The sequence below is a fragment of the Nuphar pumila genome, chromosome 8, assembly GCF_984573655.1.
Source record: "Nuphar pumila chromosome 8, dmNupPumi1.hap1.1, whole genome shotgun sequence".
Classification (NCBI taxonomy): domain Eukaryota; kingdom Viridiplantae; phylum Streptophyta; class Magnoliopsida; order Nymphaeales; family Nymphaeaceae; genus Nuphar; species Nuphar pumila.
Window position 1 is genome coordinate 119,538,473 of NC_143256.1, and position 20,391 is coordinate 119,558,863.

Genomic DNA, 20,391 nt, shown 5'->3' on the forward strand with positions numbered 1-20,391 from the left:
TGGTTAACACCCATATTTGGCTATTCAACACTTTGATCCACATGGTAAATCCCCATTTTTTTTTTGAAAGGCAAGCTGGGGTTAGGGGGACCCTACCAGAACAACAGCCACCCCATGTGGCAGAGGGATTCGATCCTGGGCCTTCAGCTTGACACCCCAAATTTGAACTACACATCCAGAACATCCAAATTAGATACAGTGTTTGAGAAGTAAAGCTTCCAGCAAAGACCAATATTTCAATCATTTGTACACTAAAATAAGTTCCCAAAAGTTCTGATTCTAATAAATGGACTTCACAAACTAATAGCAAAAAGCTGAATTTTGAAGTCCACAAGAGAGGCTTTATACTGTAACTGTAAGGATAAATTTTCAAGGCCCACAGCTGAAGGAGCAGGGGACCCACTTTGTCTAGTCAAAAGTAAATTGCCCTTCCAATATAATCATTTACAAGATTGGTGGGTGGTGGAATCATTTCTACCTTCTTTTTGTTTTTGTTTTTTTTATGACGAGAAACCCTTGCTGAGAATCAGGCCACTTTTTTTTATTTTTACTTGGAGAAACCGCCCCAGGCGCAGAGATCTAGCCACACTGGCTCAGCCTGCTGTACTTACTGTCTTTTGGGTTCACAGATAAACAGTAATGGACCACACTTCCTTGTAGTGGTAAAACAAGAAAGCAATTAACTAAATTACATTTCTCAGGAATTAAAAGTAAGAAGATCTTCAACCCCAAATGCTTTTATATAAATAGTGTGAAGCATAAACTGATGACCACAAAGATGTTCCAAGACTTGAAAATCAATCTTAGAGAAAATGTTTAAGTTTGATCATGAGTGACTAGTCATACTTTCTTTCATATAATGCAACTAGTGGTACTGATGGTGTTAGGCCAGTTCTCCAGGAACCAAGATATGCATATACCATCATAGTATTTAGAATTATCTATAAAAATTGCTGGGCAAGTGTGAGCAATTAACTGTCTAACAAGGTGCCCTTGCTGAATTTCAAACCTGATGCCTCTTAAGACCTCTTTTTATATTCTTATTATTTCTTTGATTATTGCACTCTTGCTTTCATTTTAAGGATCCAAACATTATCAGTAAAGCCTGCTAGCATCCCATGCTTAAAGTATCAGCATCATTTTGCATTATTATTTTATGTAGCCTTTACACTGAAGAGAAGTAGAAGCCATCCTATAAAACTTCATCATATTGTCCGCAAATAAGCATTCAAAATCTTTGTAGCTAGTCTTCACCTTATTTCAAAAATGGCCTTCTCCACTTCCATTTACGTTGTTCTCTTTTACTTCCTTACTCTCATCTCCTTTGCATATTCTCGCGATTTTTCGATCATTGGGTATGCCGAAGATGATCTTAGCACAGAAGAACGACTTATCGATTTGTTCGAGTCATGGTTGTCCAAACACGGGAAGGCTTACGACACTTTCGAAGAGAAAATACAGAGGTTTGAGATATTCAAGGACAATCTTATGCACATTGATAAAGTTAACAGGAAGAACAAGAGTTACTGGCTTGGGCTGAATGAATTTGCAGACATGAGCCATGAAGAGTTCAAGAGCTACTACTATCTTGGTACCAAAGCCATTCTGCCAAGGAAAAGAGAAGTTGGTGACTTAAGGAAAGACTTTAGGTACAGAAATGTTGTTGATATTCCAAAGTCTGTTGATTGGAGGATGAAAAGGGCTGTCACTAGTGTGAAGAACCAAGGGCAATGTGGTAAGGCTTAGATTGAGATTACTCTTCCTTTTCTCTTCTGTGATCAGGCTCGTGTTAGGTGGAAGCACATCGGATGATATAAAATATCACCGAAGCACAGACGCTTTTGAATCTGCACCCCAGATCTGTGGGTGGGTGTGGGCCCACACATGAGAACAGAACATGGATCTGCAGTCCAGACAATGAAATTAAAAATTAATGGGAGGTGATATTTCATATCACCTGATCCACTCTCCGACCTCTCTAATTTTAATTTGGCTAGGCCAAGGGAAACCACAACCCCCCTTTGCCCCCAATCACCAACCTCCAGTTGGTAAAACCCTAGAGGTTTTTTTTGCCCACCGGAGAATACATTCATATTCGACTTTGTGGCAAGAAATGCCTTCTGTGGACTCGTTCCTGATCGGTTTGTATAGATGGTGAGCCGAGCCATGTGCAGCTCATTTAACTAAAACGAGTTGAGCTTGAACACAAGGTGTTTGGCTTAGCCTTACCCATATATATATATATATATATATATATATATATATATATATATATATATATATATATATATATATATATATATATATATATATAGAGAGAGAGAGAGAGAGAGAGAGAGATTTGCATAAGTTTCTTGTTTAATTCAAACATGTGGATGCATTTATCATTGCTGATTTGCTAAAAACCATGTTTTGGGTCTAGGGGTGGCAATTTCTGACACGACCCGCCAACCCGCCTCTTAGGCGGGTTCGGGTTGGGCTTAAGCCAACCCGTTTAATAAACGGGTCGACCCGTGTAACCCGTTTATTAAACAGGTCGGGTTCGGGTTGGGGGTATGCCAACCCGCCAACCCGTTTAATAAATGGGTTAGGCGGGTGGGTCGACCCGCCAACCCGCCAACCCGACCTGCCAACCCGATCCATCAACCCGCCAACCCGACCCGCGAACCTGAAAACCTGTTTACCCGACCCAACCCATTTATTAAATGGGTTGGCGGGTCGTGTCGGGTTACCCGTTTATTAAACGGGTCGGGTTCGTGTTTGCCACAGCCGACCCGTTTAATAAACGGGTCGGGTTCGGGTTGAGGTATGCTGACACGCCAACCCGCCAACCCGACCCGCCAACCCGACCCGATTGCCACCCCTATTTGGGTCTAACCAATTTAACAAGAACTATTCATTTTTTGGTTAATCAAGTCTTTGGTGCAATATATACCATTGATTTTTTAGTTGAGCTAAAAACACATCCAAACATTAAAAATGCTAAAACTAAAACATGTTTGTATGAAATAAAGTAAAGAGATCAAATATGAGGATTTAGATTAAACAAAAAAAACATGCAAGTATATTTTCTAAAAGGGTTTGAGAGATAAATGGCCTGGGAGCTATATATATAAAGAAGAATGCATAAAACATATATTCAAAGAAAAGGATGCATGAAAATTATATACATAAAATATGAAGTCCTAAGTGTAATATATAAAATGTATACAATTTAAGTGTAATATATAAAAAACATATATATTCTATGTATAGATAACATGGAATGGTTTTACATGAGCCAGCTTGTGTTCAACTCGTCTCGGGATGAGTTGAGATCGAGCATAACTCAGCTAAACACGAACACAAGTCGACTCACAAGCTCAATCCACTAGTAAATGAGCTGAGCCTAAACATGCCTTGTTCGGTTCATTCATCTCGTTTACCAGCCCTAATCCCAACCTAATGAGCTGAGCCCTAATGGGCTCGGATCTCTATAATTACATTTGAAGAAAAGCATGCAGAATGAGCTTCCCTATGTATTATATCAACTGGGCATTTTATAGCAATGTCTCCAACCTCATTCTAGATAAAATTTATGCTTAGAAAATCTCATAATACATTGGAAATTCGTGTTTTTCTTGGGAAAATCTTAGTCGGTAAATAAAAATATGAAAATATAAACACAGTACAAAAATAATAAAATTATGAATAATAAAAAAAGTAAGACAAAAATTGCTTTTATGGAATTAGCATTGCAACAAACGCACACTATTTTCAAAATAAGTGATATTTTGGAAATATCACATCTTTTCATCATTGCATCCGCTTTTGCAGAATATCGCAACATTTTTTCAAATATTGGAGATATTTGTCACAGGTTTACCTTATCACACACTTTCAGAGAAGAACTGTCTAGTATAGCAAGTTTGGAAGGACCAAAGACAAAGGACAATCAGTGACAAAGAAAAACTTCATGAAAGAGATCATACAGTCAAAAAATCAGAATTAATTGCCTATTTTGCGTTAACACTACTAATTAGCGGCAATATAGAAATTAATTCTGGATCCATTGCCTTAACGGCCTTCATTTTGTGGTAATAACTAGGTAGGCATTTTTCCAAAGTTGTGCCGGTTGTATTTACTCTCCTACTAGGGATGACAGTGGACCCGGGTGGGGGCAGGGGACAAGGTCTCCACACCCGCCCCGTCTCAAAATTTTGCCCTCCATCTCCGCCTCCATCCCCACACAGATTTTGAATTTGACCTCCATCTCTGTTTCATGTTCTCCATCTCCGGTCCAAACGGGATGAGGAGGGGCGAGGCCCATTTTTCCAGCGTCCACTGCCATCCCTAAGGAGTATTTTAGCATCTTACTAACGGGGATGGGGGACGAAGCAGGGCAGGGGAAATCATAAGTTCATCCCCGTCTCCATCCCCGCACCGGTTTTAATTTTAACCTCCATCCCTGCCTCCATCCCCGGTCCAAACGTGTGTGTGTGTGTGTGGGGGGGGGGGGGGGGGGGATAGGTGTAAGAAGAGAAGGGAGAGAGAATTCAAATATGAAACGTGGGCTGTTTGGAAAAGTAGTTGTGATGACGTGGAATAGTCCCATATTGATTGTGGTTGAGTTTGTTGTGGGCTTTATAAGCCACATGTAAACTCTTACATCTGTTTCTGAGAATAAGAGGTTGGGATAACTACCACACACACGCGCGTGCGCGCCCGCCCGCCATGCCGGACCGGGCCGATTTGGGTCGGGTTCGGGTAATTGGCCCTTTAGAGCCATATCCAATCAAGACCAAAATACCTTTTTGCCCAAAGTTTCTGTGGATATTTGGATTATTTAATGGGTTATGGGAATAATAACGGGTCACGACTCCTCGTAGTCTGTGCCCGTTATGGCTCTTCGGATTTCTTTAACGGATCTCGACTCTTCGATTTTTCGTTAACTTTGTAACCGTTTGTGGGTTATAAAAACGTGGTTAGGGCTAGGGTTACGACAGATCTGAGACGGACTAATCTCTGAAGAAGGGCTCTGTGATTTTTCATTTCTCTATTGCTCTCTCTCTCTCTTTCCTAAGTTATCCCGAAAGGGATTTTCTGCAACTTCAGTTCGTGGAGGTTATTTTCGAAGGACGATTTGTCGGAGTGCACCGGTCTAATCCGTCGGAGTGCACTGGTCTGATCGTCTAGGCTATTGTATCCTGAGGTAAACTGTATGTGGGGGTGAATCTTCTCTAAGGGAAGTACTTTCGTACGTAGGCAATGTCTTCTCAAGATGTTGCCTTTTGGAGAGAAGAGAAGGGAGAGAGAATTCAAATATGAAACGTGGCCTGTTTGGAAAAGTAGTTGTGATGACGTGGAATAGTCTCATATTGATTGTGGTTGAGTTTGTTGTGGGCTTTATAAGCCACATGTAAACTCTTACATCTGTTTTTGAGAATAAGAGGTTGGGATAACTACCACACACACGCGCGTGCGCGCCCGCCCGCCATGCTGGACCGGGCGGATTTGGGTCAGGTTCGGGTAATTGGCCCTTTAGAGCCATATCCAATCAAGACCAAAATACCTTTTTGCCCAAAGTTTCTGTGGATATTTGGATTCTTTAATGGGTTATGGGAATAATAACGGGTCATGACTCCTCGTAGTTCGTGCCCGTTATGGCTCTTCGGATTTCTTTAACGGATCTCGAATCTTCAATTTTTCGTTAACTTTGTAACCGTTCGTGGGTTATAAAAATGTGGTTAGGGCTGGGGTTACGACAGATCTGAGACGGACTAATCTCTGAAGAAGGGCTCTGTGATTTTCCATTTCTCTATTGCTCTCTCTCTTTTTCCTAAGTTATCCCGAAAGGGATTTTCTGCAACTTCGGTTCATGGAGGTTATTTTCGAAGGATGATCTGTCGGAGTGCACTGGTCTGATCGTCGAGGCTATTGTATCCTGAGGGAAACTGTATGTGGGGGTGAATCTTCTTTAAGGGAAGTACTTTCGTACGTAGGCAATGTCTTCTCAAGATGTTGCCTTTTGGAGAGAAGCTATTAATGATGAAATAGAATCGATTATGTCTAACAATGTTTGGAAATTAGTGGATTTACCTGTTGGTTGCAAAACTATTGGTTGCAAATGGATTTTCAAAAAGAAATTAAAAGTTGATCGACAATTGATAAATTTAAAGCTCGTTTGGTTGCAAAAGGCTTTAAACAAAAAGAAGGTATTGATTATTTTGATACTTTTGCTCCTGTAACCATAATATCTACTATTAGAATTCTGATTGCCATGGCTGCCATATATAAGCTTCAAATCCATCAAATGAACGTGAAAACGACATTTTTGAATGGAGAATTAGATGAAGAGATATATATGGAGCAACCTGAAGGTTTTGTAGTGTTAGGGCAAGAGCGCAAAGTTTGCAAACTTGAGAAATCCTTATATGGATTAAAGCAAGCACCTAAGCAATGGCTGTCATTGTTTTTATTGTGTTCTGTGCATCTGCTTGTTCATATGCTGCTGTCTGGATTTTGGCATATGGTGGAACCCAACATGCATACTCCCTGTTTATGTTTCGATCTGCTGAAAATCATGATTTGTATTCTGCTGCATATTGTGATTTATATCATGATTATGATTGTGAAACTGTGTGATCCGAAAATCGATCCAACAGTGGGGGGGAGCTGGGGTTCCCCCCTAGTCCACTGCCATCCCTATTTCCTACTACAACTGCAGGCTATTGGCAATCTATTTTGCTCTTTTCTTTTTTTGTGTTTTTTGTCGGGGCTGTGCAAATCATAAGTCCATCCCCGGGTTTTGATTTTAACCTCCATCCCCGTTTCATGTCCTCCATCTCCAATCCAAACAGGGCGAGGCAGGGGAGGGCCCCATTTCCCCGTCCACTGCCATCCCTATTTCCTACTACATCTGCAGGCTATTGGCAATCTATTTTGCTTTTTTTTTCTTTTTTTTGTGTTGTGTTTTTTTTTGTGGGGGAGGGGGGATGGCCAAGAACCAGTAAAAGGGTTTTAAGGGTTGAATGGTTTTTCAAAATGCATCTTACATTAACTTTGTGTCTTCATTAAAAATCAAATTGCAGGTTTTTGGCCATCTACTGATTCCCATTTGCCATTTTGTTTTTCATGAGATATGAGTTTTACCAATATTATGATACGTAGCTGCAAAAACTAACTTTATAACTAAACATTCAATAGTGTTCCTCTAATATCAAAACGTAAGAGCAGGATATTTAATGGTAGATTGTGTTCCAAAATAACCAGATTATTACGGGAAATGCAGGTAGCTGTTGGGCGTTTTCCACCGTTGCTGCTGTGGAAGGCATCAGCCAAATTGTGACAGGAAATCTGACCTCTCTTTCGGAGCAAGAACTCGTTGATTGTGATAACTACAACCAAGGATGCAACGGTGGCATCATTGACTATGCCTACTCATTCATTGTCAAGAATGGAGGTCTACACACAGAGGACTACCCCTATCTCATGAGAGAAAGCAACTGTTTAGAGAAGAAGGTATTCCACAACTCAAATCAGTGTTTATATATATAGTATCGTCGAACCATGCTCGGACGCACAGCTGCACATCGCGGGTCCTATTTGAGGGCTTTTAGCGGCAGTTGTTAACCGCTAAGACCCTTTGGTTTTTAACAGTGGTCGCTAATGGGTTCCTGAGCACGCAAAAAAATGCAACTTTGATCGCATGCACGATCAGTGGAACTTATCATGAGTTCAAAGTTTGGTCGAACATTTTGGGCGTTCATGACCCACCCTACATAGGAATGGCAATGGACCCGGGGAAAAGGGGGCCCGCCCCGCCTCACCCCATTTGGACGGGAGATGAAGGGCATGAAACGGGGATGGAGGCGGGGATGAAGGTTAAAATCCATTCCTGCATGGGATGGAGGCGGGGATGGACTTACGCTCTCCCCTGCCCCACCCCATCCTGATTCCCGCCTTGCCCCATCCCCAATCTTTTTAAGGGATGACAATAGGCCGAGGGGAAATGGGCCCCGTCCTGCCTCGCCCCAATTTGGACTGGGGATGGAGGACATGAAACAGTGATGGAGGTTAAAATTCATCCATGTGAGAGGATGGAGGTTTGGGTTTTGAGACGGGATGGGGGTGGAGACCTTGTCACCCACCCCGGCCCTGTCCATTGCCATCCCTAACCCTACACAAACTCTCTCTCTCTCTCTCTCTCTCTCTCTCTCTCTCTCTCTCTCTCTATATATATATATATATATATATATATATATATATATATATATATATATATATATATAAGATGACAGCTGCTAACCACCCAATTAACCAGGCTTTTAAGGGCGTTTTTCATGTTTATCTTAAATCTGATCATACATCAAGGGAATAATAGGCAGTAATCGGGAACTTCACTTGATATTGGCACCATTGCATGTGCTGCCAAACGGAGAGCTGACGATCCGGTTATCCTTCAAAAGAATTGATGTTCTAGGTTTTTTGAGCTAAATTTGCACGTCCGTTCCTTGGAAGGAATAACATCTCGTCACTCCTTGCCATTTCTTGTAACCTTTTTTAACTAAATATATAAAATCTGATATTTTCCTCTCAAAAAATTTACAAAGAAAGAATACTTAGATCATGTTTTTTCGATAAAAATATGATTTCTTAAGTTGAATATTTGTCAAAATCTTGGACCGTCAATTTTTAAACCTTTAAGAACCTACCTACTTATGGGAATTGGATGACCCAACAATCAATTCAAAAATCAAGTATATATATATATATATATATATATAAGAGAGAGAGAGTACCTGTTCCCATGAATGTGACAAACGTGACAATGCTGGTGGCTTATTAGGGAGATCTTCAAGTTGTGACCATTAGTGGATACGAAGATGTGCCAGAAAATGATGAAGAAAGCCTCTTGAAAGCTCTAGCACACCAACCTGTGGCAGTTGCCATCGAGGCTTCAGGAAGAGACTTCCAATTCTACAGTGGGGTATGCATCCTTGTGCTCAAATTAGCATTTGTTCTTCCATTAATCTTTTCAAACATCCTTCCCAATTCAAGGCTAAGGGACATTTAACTTGGTATCTGTTGATTGAATCCTGCATGTTTCAAGTTCATGGTGTTTAGGGGCGGACATCGGGCCAGGTACCCGACCCAAAATGTGCCTGAAGCTGATAAATGTTGGTTGTTGGTACAACCTGGGTCAGTTCTGGGTAGAGATAAAATGACATCTCAATTGTGGTCAGCCCTGCCTGGCTATTACTAGTCGAGTTTAAAGGGCCCTGGCCCAATGCGACCCACCTGGAACTCAGCCCGATATGGTCTGGGCTCAGCCTGAACCCAACATGAGTTGGGTCAGGTTATCAGTGAGACTGAGTCTGGGCCCGGCCTCAGGTTGGGCTGGACTTGGCCAGCCTATTGCTCGTCCAACATAATGGTGTTCCTGTTAGTAATTTGGTTCATATCAATGTTGGCAGAATTGGCTTCTGAATCGAACTAGATTTTCCAAAAAGAAGCTCGAATCATTCTGGATCAAATTATTTTGGATCGGTTTATTGAAAAATATTTTTTTAAAAATTAGAAAACATAAAAATCCAAAAATAAATATAAACATCGGTCGAATCAGTTCCGATTCAGGCGGTTTCGACCCGATTCAGCTTAGCTGGGCCTGAATTGGCTGATTTTGGGTCGAAATATGGCTGATTCAATTCAGTTTTGACAACATTGGTTCATATTCCCATATGCTTAGTGAGTTGTTCAATTGGCCAGGGAGCTTCCAAGTACCAAGTCTATAAAACACAAGCTAAAACAGAGTTGATTATGGAGCCTTAGGTTATGGGGATCTTTCTATGTGGATTGGTTAAGGTTCAAAGTTGATTAGGATTTAATATTATGTCTTTTTTAGAGATGATCAATTCATTACATTGAATTGTTCAATTTTCAGGGGGTGTTCACAGGGCCATGTAATACTGACCTAGACCATGGAGTAACTGCAGTTGGGTTTGGGACATCAAAGGGGTTGGACTACATCATTGTGAAGAACTCATGGGGACCAAGGTGGGGAGAGAGGGGCTACATTAGAATGCAAAGGAACACTGGCAGCAATGAAGGACTGTGTGGCATCAACATGATGGCATCCTACCCAACAAAGCATGTTCAGTTTTAAGTGCTTTAGTTTGTGTGGATTGTGGCTCACCTGTTTGTTTGGCCTTTAAATAAAGCCCATGCAGCAGACTGATAAAATGTAGCGATTGGATGTTGAATGGATGCACTTTTTTTTTAGAACGAAATGGAGTATATATATGATATTTACACAAGAGATTGTTACACGAGCTTATGGTTTCTCACGATGGCATTCTTCAATCATGTCTTACATATATTGCAAGCATTGCCCATGAAAAGAAAACCTAATCTATTTTACGCTGACTGTGTACCCAAGGGCTAAAGAACTAAGTTATCTAAAGAACTAATAACAAAATGTGTTCACATTATATTCTGCATCGCTGCAGGATGGGAATGCAGTGACATGCTTGACAGCCACCCATCTTGGCAGCTTTCGAGATGGGTGTGGTGTCCATCTTGAGAAATGTCGAAATGACACTGTACAGGTTTTCACCACTGTTGGTGATAGCATATGAGCATGAGAGTATTGTATCTCTCGAAGTTTTTTGAGACTTGAGAACGCGCGATGAGATTTTCGCTACCTTGAGACAAAACATCACCAAAGCCCAATAACATATGAAACAAATCTATGACAGAGACCATTCAAAAAGGTTATTTTAGGTAGGAAATTGGGCTTGGTTGAAGAGGAAACCCAGAGGCTATATGACCCTCTTTGCCCAGGACTATCATAAGCTTCTGTCAAAGTATTTTAATCTGTATCGTATTTAAGAGTGGGTTGGAAAGATAGCCTAGCCTTGCCCGATGAAGGGCAGATACACCATGTGTTTCACATGTCTCACCTCAAGCCGTTTTATAGTGAGCCCACTGGTATTCTGAAGACTCTGCAAGTCTGATTATATGATACTGAAACATCTTGTAGAGTAGGATGGTAGGAGCAAAGACATTGCCACGTGAGAGTGTAAGTTTGATTTGAAAAGAAGATTCTCAGATTTTGGACCTTGGGAGCAAGGTATGTTGGAGCATGGTGAATCTGTTATGGTCTATAATATGATAGTAGATTTAGATCCAGTGCTCAGGATATGCTGATTATGGATTCTTAAACCCCTCAAATTGAGGGGTCTGAAAGTAGTGGACCAACTCACCAATGAGGTGTATAAACCCTCATATATAACAGACCAAATAAATCTTTGAAAAATAACTATGAGGCATTTTTCAACCTTTTTTGGCAATTTGAAATTTTGCATGTAATGAAGCACTATAGAGGAGACCTTGAACCTCACTTGATAATGCACCTCCCTTGAGACACTTAGGAGCAAAAGCTGGCCCAGGTAGTTCATAGGAAGGGAGCCACCTTTGCATTCGAAGATACCTCATGCCAACTATTGTGACTTCCCAGTGGAGTCATTGAACAACATGATCTAACTTTTTCCACCATTCATATGCAAAGCAAAAATTTTGGCAAAGCATCTAAGAACAATCCATAAGGACCACAAGTTCTGATATGTTGCCTCCCCAAACACTAACAGATCGTCAACAAAAAGCAAGTGAGAAACAATGACATTCCGGGAGATCATGCATCCATGAAACTTTTCCATTGCTTCTGCTGAAAAAGCATAACCGAAAGAGCCTCCATAGCCATAAAAAAATAGTGTGGGTGAGAGTGGATCCCCTTGACGCAACCCCCTTCTTGGGCTTGAAAAATCACTTTTGTAGCCATTGATAGAGACCACATTAGAGATTGCATTAAGAAGGCCCATGATCCAAGAGTGTCATTTGTCACTCAATCCCATAGATTTTATACAATGCAAAAGAAAACACCAATCAAGAGAATCAAAAGCCTTTTACTAGTCAATTTTGAGAATAAAGTGAAGCTTTCTAGAGAATAGCTTCATGGGCCACAATGCATAACTCATGCAACCTTATACATGAGATGAATGCAATTTGAGATTTCGAGATGAGCAGATTAATAATCAGTTTGATCCTTAGTGCCAAGATTTTTGAGATTATTTTGAACATCATGTCTACCAATGAGATTGACAAATTAAAATCTACCAATCTCCTTGGTTTGAGGATCCTTGGGAATGAGAATGACAAAAGATTTTCCCAAGAAGTGAGGCACCTTGGCATTGGAGTGATATTCATTCATCAATAGAATAAGGTTACTCTTAGCCCAATCCCATGATTATTTGAAAAACTCACTCGGAAACCTATCAACACCCGATGTTTTACCATTCGGCAAGGCCTAACCAACAATCTTGATTTCTTCCAATGTGAAAGACCCTGTGTTTCCCCCCCCTCCTATCTTTCAAACTCAAGTAAGTAAAGACAATGGCCGACAAATCATATATCATTCCAATGTAATAAGAAAATTGGTTTTTGAAACAAAATGAGGCATTAGGGAGTACATCCAAACTTGGAAAGAGCGTATGTCTATCACCATTGATGTGATATTGTTGAAAACAAGTGTTTGGCTCCTCTAATTTAAGCCAATGTGCCTTGACTCTTTGACTCCATCTAATGCAATCATGCTTGAACCACTCACAAATATTTCAAACAAGTTGGAGACATTTTTTTAAATTTTCATAGCTCTCACGGTATCCGTAACACTTTACTCTTGATGTTGAAGTATTCGTAGTTGTGATTCCTAACCATCAATATCCTTCAACTTTGTGAAGCATTTGGATTTGTTCCATTCTATCATTTTACCACTTATGAATGAGAGTTTAGAGTGCAACCTTAGTGCATCCCATCTTTCCGAGCAAGGTGCCGCCCCCCACCACTCACAAATGAACTTTAAGAAACCCGGTTCTTGGAACCACCAAAGTTCCATTCAGAATCTCTTATGTGTATTTGGTCCACTAAGACCCCAAGATAACCAAATCATAGCATGATCTGAAATTGAGATCAGTTCAACCAAGTCATTCATGTCATGCTGATGTTGGAGCATCGGCAAAGAGACTAGGAATCGATCCAACTTCCTCATCACGAGAGGTCTGTTTGTTGGACCAAGTAAATTTTGGCCCTTTCATATCCAATTCTGAGAGGCCACAAGAGTCAAGGAGTGTAGCAAATCTATGCATGTTGCGAGTGTACAGTTGATTAGAATTAGAGTCTCCATACATAATAAAGAATTGAAATCGCCACCAATACACCATTGTTTTGTTACACCCAGGTGTAACTCTTTATACACCCTTTTGAGTTCCTTTCAAAATTGTTTTTTGAGAGAGGTTATGCATGGACCATAAAATGTCATAAACAAAGTAGGGACAACATCCATAGGGCCCGAAAAGAGTATAGAAATCAAGAATTTTTCTAAGTGAATTGAGGAACCATTGATTCCTTCCCTCCAAGCAGTCAAGATGCCTCCTGCTCTACCCTTTGCCAACAAAATAGCAATACCACAATTTTGCCAAATTTCATCCATGAAAGGCTGATCCATGAAATGTATCATTGTTTCTTAGATACAAACTATGTCTGACTTTTCTTTGGGCAATGGTACTTGACATGAAAATATTTTTTCATGACCACACAAGCATTCTAAGAAATAATCTTCATCATAAACACAACAAAGCCCATATGTACTCCAGCGACAAAAGTCGAAATTCAAGCAACACCCACATTTCCTCTGCATCACTGCTATTATTGCTTTACTCGAAGAGGGAACGAGATTCAGCCTAATGACAGCAAGAATCTCCATTAAGTTGCAGCTCTTGTCATCTAACATGACACCACCAAGATTCTGATCCATGGAGGTACTCGAGCACAAAGTTCGAGTTGTTGTACCAGTGTTGAAGTGGGTGAAGGTGGGAAGGGAGGAACGGGTGAGCCACAGACGTGTGGGGACATAGGCATGCCATGATCTATGTCTGGGGCAGTTTGGTCTAGATCTGTGTTTGGGGCAGTCAAGTCCAGGTCCATGGACTGAACAAGGCATGGGTCCAGGTCAGAGAAAGTCAGGACTAATTCCGCAGTGCTCAGACTCGGATCCACTAGAGGTTGGGGTTGCGGATCTGGGTCAAGGCAAGTTAGTTGACCCAAGTCATTCCAAATTGCAAAGATTGGGATGGGAGCTGATTTGAGTGGGCCCACCACTGCCATATGTTGCCCCTCAGGAAAGGGCGTGTGATGAGGAGTCTCCAATGTTTTTGAGGTGGACTATTGGCATGGCACCACCAAATTAAACGCTTGTTGAGAAAGGCAGGGCAAAAAAAGGTGGAATCTGAACCACTGAGGAAAAGAAAGAAGAGAGGGGGCTAGGTCAGGTGTCAGCTCCTTAATTATGCCAGCCAAAGGCCAATGGGAGGCATGCAAGTTTGGAGTTTTCATAATTATCAAACAATTCAAAAGAACCTCTAACATCCCCCAATTTAAATGTTATTTTTATGAAATTTCCTTGCACTCCCATTGGCTCATGAGGAGGTGCCACCTCCCAATCCCTTGTAATGCTCCAAAACCGATGTGAGGCTTTGGTCTTTGGGAGAAAGCCTAACTGATGATAGCACCTCGAAACCGCCCATGGGGCAATCATTGCAAGAGGGCAGGAAGCAGCAAACCCCAATGACAATTTCTGGTTCCTAGAGAATTGACCGGCCACCATCATCATGGTGGAAGTGGGGCACAAATATTAGTTGTGCAGGGCATGATCAGGATGTATAACACATTTGAACCGTCCCAAGAAGATGACCCCCTATATTGTCATCAACCTCAACCCGCGTATTCCCTGACAAGATGGTGCTAGACAATGTTGGATTTTGAACTGTGGTGTGCGAAGGATAAGGGAATTGGGTTGTGATTAGCGGCTTGCTTCGGGAGGATTTTTTTTATGCAATTATCGAGCTCTCTTGATCTGCATAGGCAAGGGCTGGGTTACTTATCCTCCGTTGGGTAACCGTTACCTAGCCATAATCGTACCATTGGATTCTTAAACATGCTAAAAATCCAATGTGATGTGAGGCCCATCAGTATCTTTGTGGTTCATAACTCAATGACCCACTACGTAAGTGGGTCATTGGATTTCTGACCCACTACTCTAGATTCAATACCTGGATCCATATTTCATATCCAATACCTGGATTTATTTTTAACTTATGGGTTCCATGTATGAGACTCAATGGGTTCCATGTATGAGACTCAATGACCACACTGAATCTGTATCTGGATCTAACATTTCTCACTTGACCATATGGAATGAACACCTACATTGTATCATAACAAGTGTATTATATGTTGCATTCCTTTCATATAAATATATTGTTTTTTTTATCATGTCATAATTTAGAATTTTAACCCTTAATGTGCAATCTCACATTCAAATCAACAATCATATTGTGGGTCTTACTTAGTTAGTCATGAGGTTCTTATGACTCTTTCATGATCATATCATAGGACATCTTTATGTCCACGTGAACATTAGTGAAGTACTATAAAATTTATCAATTCATGAATCCATGATTTGCCAAATATAGCAAATACTCACTTTTCAAACTTTCACCATTGTTTGTACTCTCACCATACATGTGTATTATCACATATTGATTACCACCTGTTCATTTTAAATCAATATATTCAGATTCTAATAGTTATAAATGTGACTGATTAACACCATATTACATTTCATGCATAAGCTTCTAAAGTATGAAAAATATCACTTCATGCATTATTTATGATGATTATTTATCATCATATATAAATAAATATCCATGCATGCACAAAAATTATAATTCAACTCATATTATTTCAATGCATTGCATTTAAACAATATTTGCATTAAGTCATGACATCATGAGGTTTTACATATACTAGCTAAATTTTTTCTTCATGATATATCACCATCATGAGGATATTTACAAACTAGGTTGATTTTTCATCATGAAGTAAAGCCTAAATCTCCATATTCAAATTCAATTGAGATGTGTACCAGATCCATATCCAATAAGAGTTATCTCATTACCATTTACATATGGCAAACATGATGAGCCAATTCCAAGGTTTTAATCAAACTATAAGCTTGTGAATATTTAAGTTTAGATCCATTACCAAATCCACTCAAAAAATCTAGATCCAAAACCATTAAAATTTTATGAATTCATATTCAAAACTGACTTGTGATATTATCTTCAAGTCCAACACAATCCATATTAACAAATGGATCTTATGCAAAATAAAACCATGAATCACAAAGGACGTCATCATAATCTAAATCCATATTCATATTCATATATTTCAAAGTTAATTGGATCCACATCACACATCCAATATTATACTTATCTAGATCTATCTGGGTCAAACTAGGACTCATACAAAATATATTATTAGGTTCAATATCTGACTTATTACTATCCAAAGCCATCATAAACTCTGAATGAAATATGGATCCATATCTCATGTTCGGACATTATACTTTTCTAGATCCATCATAAAACCTAGATCAAATATAGATTCATATCCCATATCCGGTTATCCAAACTCAACACTAGATCCGTTCAATAAGCAAACCCAATTAAGAAACTATCCAACCGGTCATAACTGAGTTCATATCATACTATGAGCTTTAAGTAAAAACCAATTTCAAACTGGATCTTAATACTTATCCAAGTTGAGTTATTTGCTCAACATCTAAATAACCTCAAAATACTCATAAAATGACTCGTTCAGATATAATATTAGTTCAAGTATGTTCAATTATATTTTCTGGATCCAAAAGTTATTACTGAATATATTTAAATTCATTCAAGTTTAACAAGATCCAATAATATTGTCTGGATCCAAAACTAATTCAACTGGACCTACACTTATTCAATTTGATCTATCCAAAACCATATAGGTTCAACCAAATTTATTATGTTTTACTAGATCAAACTAGGTCTATGTCACTTTACCAGATTCAAGCATATGATTCAATACTAATCAGATCCAATCTTGATCCAAACATCATATCTAATAGATCTTACAATTAAACTTGATTCATATAAAAATTGGATCAATACAAATGATACTTAATCTAGATCGATATATATTAGGATCCGAACATGAACAAAAAATATAGTATTTCAACATAATATGCAATGATGCAAATCATTTAAGGATCCAGAAAAAAAATATGCATGCTAAAACAAAATTCTTATCTTATATCATGGTAGAGATAAAAAACAGATCATAACTAGGTCAAAAAAAAATTTACCGGATCCAACCAAGTGTATAAGAAACTATCTATACTAAATTGATCTAATCCATATCCAAACCCTGTTTGGATAAAATTTTGGGAGGTATTCTGCTAACTAGAAGCACTTTTCTATAAAATTAAAAAAACTAGAAGGTTGTTCTGGCCAAAAACAATAAATCAAAATATTAAAATAAGAATTTTGAAATTTTCTGAGTGAAATAGAAAAACCAAGTGGTTTACTGTAATTTTAAAAAAAAATAGAGTTGTTATGGAAAAATAGAATACAGTTGCCTGGTCTCAAATAATATCCAGAAAATAGACTTGTTTTTTGAATTACCCAAAAATAGAGGCATCTATTTTGTAAAATATAGGGCACAAGAGGAATAATCCAAAAGGAGTATGGGCATAATAATAATCAAACCAAAAGAGAAAAAATGGATGCAACTAAAAATATCAGAAAAGTGAGAGGGCAGAGAAGTAAAAACACTTAAAAAGTGTTTAAACCAAACAATCGAGAGGGGGTCTCTATTCTTCCAAACCCTAATTGCCCTCCTTTTTTTGTATTTTTTTCTCTTTTTCTCTTTTTTTTTTTTCTTTTTTGTTTTTTCATCCTCTCTCTGAAAAAGGAGAGACCCTTAGGGTTTTCCCTTTTATGAAAAGAGGAAACCAGAGAAAGGAACGAAAGGGGGCATGACGGTCACTGCCGTCGTATATATATGTATGTATATATATATATATATATATCTCAATTTAATCAATGAAATCAGTCAATTATAATAAATTTTTATATTTTGCATACATACATAACAAATTAATCAATTGCATTCATGTATAGCAATAATATATATATATATATATATATATATATATATATATATATATATATCAATTTAATCAATGAAATCAGTCAATTGCAATGAATTTTTACCTATCCATGAACACCAGACCTTCTTCTTTGCTACAACCTCTTCGTTGGAGCATGCACTTTCTCTTGCGAATGGAGAGCAACATCGGACCCCTAAGCGGTGTTCGCATCTGACCCAACAACATGACTTTCACTTATATCTACTTCCTAAGGAGGGTCCACATTAACCTTAGCCCCTTGGTGAGGTACTTCCTCCACCTTCTCACCACTGGTACTGCAGGTGGCCGCATTTTCAGCTTCATTTATCCGAGCATTGAGGTTAGCAACACCCTCATAGCCAGCCAATGGGTCCCCCTCACCCTCAGATGCTTTGAGAATGGGAGACAAGATTGTGCCTACAAACTGCTTAACTTTTTCTGCACATTCTGCCTTAGATACAAGCCATTTTGAAATTTATAGTTGTTCATTGTATGACAATTCACGTTTTTATTTCAACTCACTGCTTGAATGCATTTGTATATGATTATCGATGGTGCATTTTTTTTGAAAAATGTTGAACACTAACATTTTTGGTAATGGATGTGGCTCCCACTTTACCTACTTATGCACACTAAATTATGCTTCTAAATTACCAGGATGACCTAGTTAATAGTTCTTCGTTGGATTTTGTTGTTATGCTTGAAAAATTTTATATGATGTGGGTATGGTCTCCTTCTTCTTATTGACCATATTATATTAATAAAACATATTCAATTTTTTATAATAACAATATGGGAATATTGAACAAGCATTGCAAAAAACAAACAACATATTTATGTTTCAAAAAGCATTTAAAAAAAAATAAAAGTGAGCATTGTTTCATTAAACTGTTAAACAAAATGGAACAGTGTTTGATTCAGCCGTTAAAGAAAATGAAACAGTATTTGATTCAGTCATTAAACAAAAGGGCACACTGTGCTTACCGAAAAAACATGTCATTGATAATTCAGTAATGATGAAATGCCTCTAATGAATAGTTGCTAAAAATATTTGATGAAAATACTTGTCAGAATAGTTGATGAAAATAGTTGTTGGAAGGGAAGCAGGTTGGGGACAAAAGACAAAAGAAAACTTAAATTATGTGAAAATAATCAGGTTGGGGACCACAACAGGTTTATATATGATTCAAAAAAATATTTCGCAACAAATAAATAATATTACATATGTGTCGTGCTTTCAAAAATAGTTAAGTATGATATTTGAGATATTAAGTGATTCACAAATTATATTATACAAGAACATGTAGTATATGTGAATAAATAAGATATTTTTTAATTTAGTGGGGTTTCGCTAAATGAAAAAGTGTTATAAATTTATTCAATATCGCATTGTGTGCACGAATAAGTAGGATATTTGTGAATTTGGTGGTAAGTGGTAAGTACAATTTCACACATAAATTTATGTGATTTCAGAAAATATATGTAAAAAAATATGATATTTATGAATTTAGTGGTAAGTGAAGTTTCGCACATATATTTTTGCGATTTCATAAAATATATGCGATAGAGTATGATATTTGCGATTTTGGTAGTTTTAGTTTTACCAAGATTTTGCAAATAAATTTATGTGAGTTCATGAGGCCTAAATTTGCATAAAAAAATGTGATTCTGGGTTTAAGTGGGTGGACATATTCGATGAGCAATACAATTTTATCGCTAAAATGCCTAACTTTGCAAGGGTAAAAGTGTCCTATCGATATTGAATATTTGCGATTTTAGTTATCGAGAGAATATAAAAAATTGTAGCATTTTTAGGAAATCGCATCAAATTACTCTTACAATACAATCATTTTTCGTGTCCGAAACTGGGTCACCCTCCAAAACACCAAACAAGGAGAAGCCTATGATGGTTTTATTGGAGGGTAGTTTTATAATTTTACTCAAAATGGGTTGCCTTAGACTTCTTGTATTTAAAGAGGGCAATCTATTCTTTGCAATGTGCGTGTATCTCAATCTTAATATTGAAACTCAATGTGGCCTTAGACATAGGCAACTCTTGTCGAACCACGTAAAATCTTTGTTCTTTATGTGATTGATTTTCTCTTCACATTTTTTGTTTCTTCGATCTATAGATAGTGAGTTGAGTCATTTCCTACCGGATCATATTCTTATACGCCCTTCCCTACATACAGTTTCCTCTGTCTCACTGCAAATTGAGTGCCAAAGTGGGTCGATGCACAAACTACAAATCCATTCTTTCAACCAATGCAGTGAATGAAGAGCAA

At 38.4% G+C, this 20,391-nt stretch overlaps 1 protein-coding gene across 1 annotated transcript; it reads left to right on the top strand.

Moving 5' to 3' along the window:
• Positions 1-1,266: 1,266 nt before the first annotated feature.
• Positions 1,267-10,144, top strand: LOC149830414 (cysteine protease XCP1-like). Its single transcript, XM_090015456.1, has 4 exons — positions 1,267-1,735; positions 7,271-7,500; positions 8,828-8,968; positions 9,923-10,144. The coding sequence occupies exons 1-4, from the start codon at positions 1,267-1,269 to the stop codon at positions 10,142-10,144; spliced, it is 1,062 nt and encodes a 353-aa protein (XP_089871582.1).
• The last annotated feature ends 10,247 nt before the right edge of the window (positions 10,145-20,391 follow it).

Excerpts from the sequence above, each read along its gene's own strand:
- LOC149830414 (XM_090015456.1), top strand. The coding sequence starts at position 1,267 with ATGGCCTTCTCCACTTCCATTTACGTTGTTCTCTTTTACTTCCTTACT. Across the intron at positions 1,736-7,270 it reads GAAGAACCAAGGGCAATGTG|GTAGCTGTTGGGCGTTTTCC; the intron begins GTAAGGCTTAGA and ends CGGGAAATGCAG. Across the intron at positions 7,501-8,827 it reads GCAACTGTTTAGAGAAGAAG|GGAGATCTTCAAGTTGTGAC; the intron begins GTATTCCACAAC and ends GTGGCTTATTAG.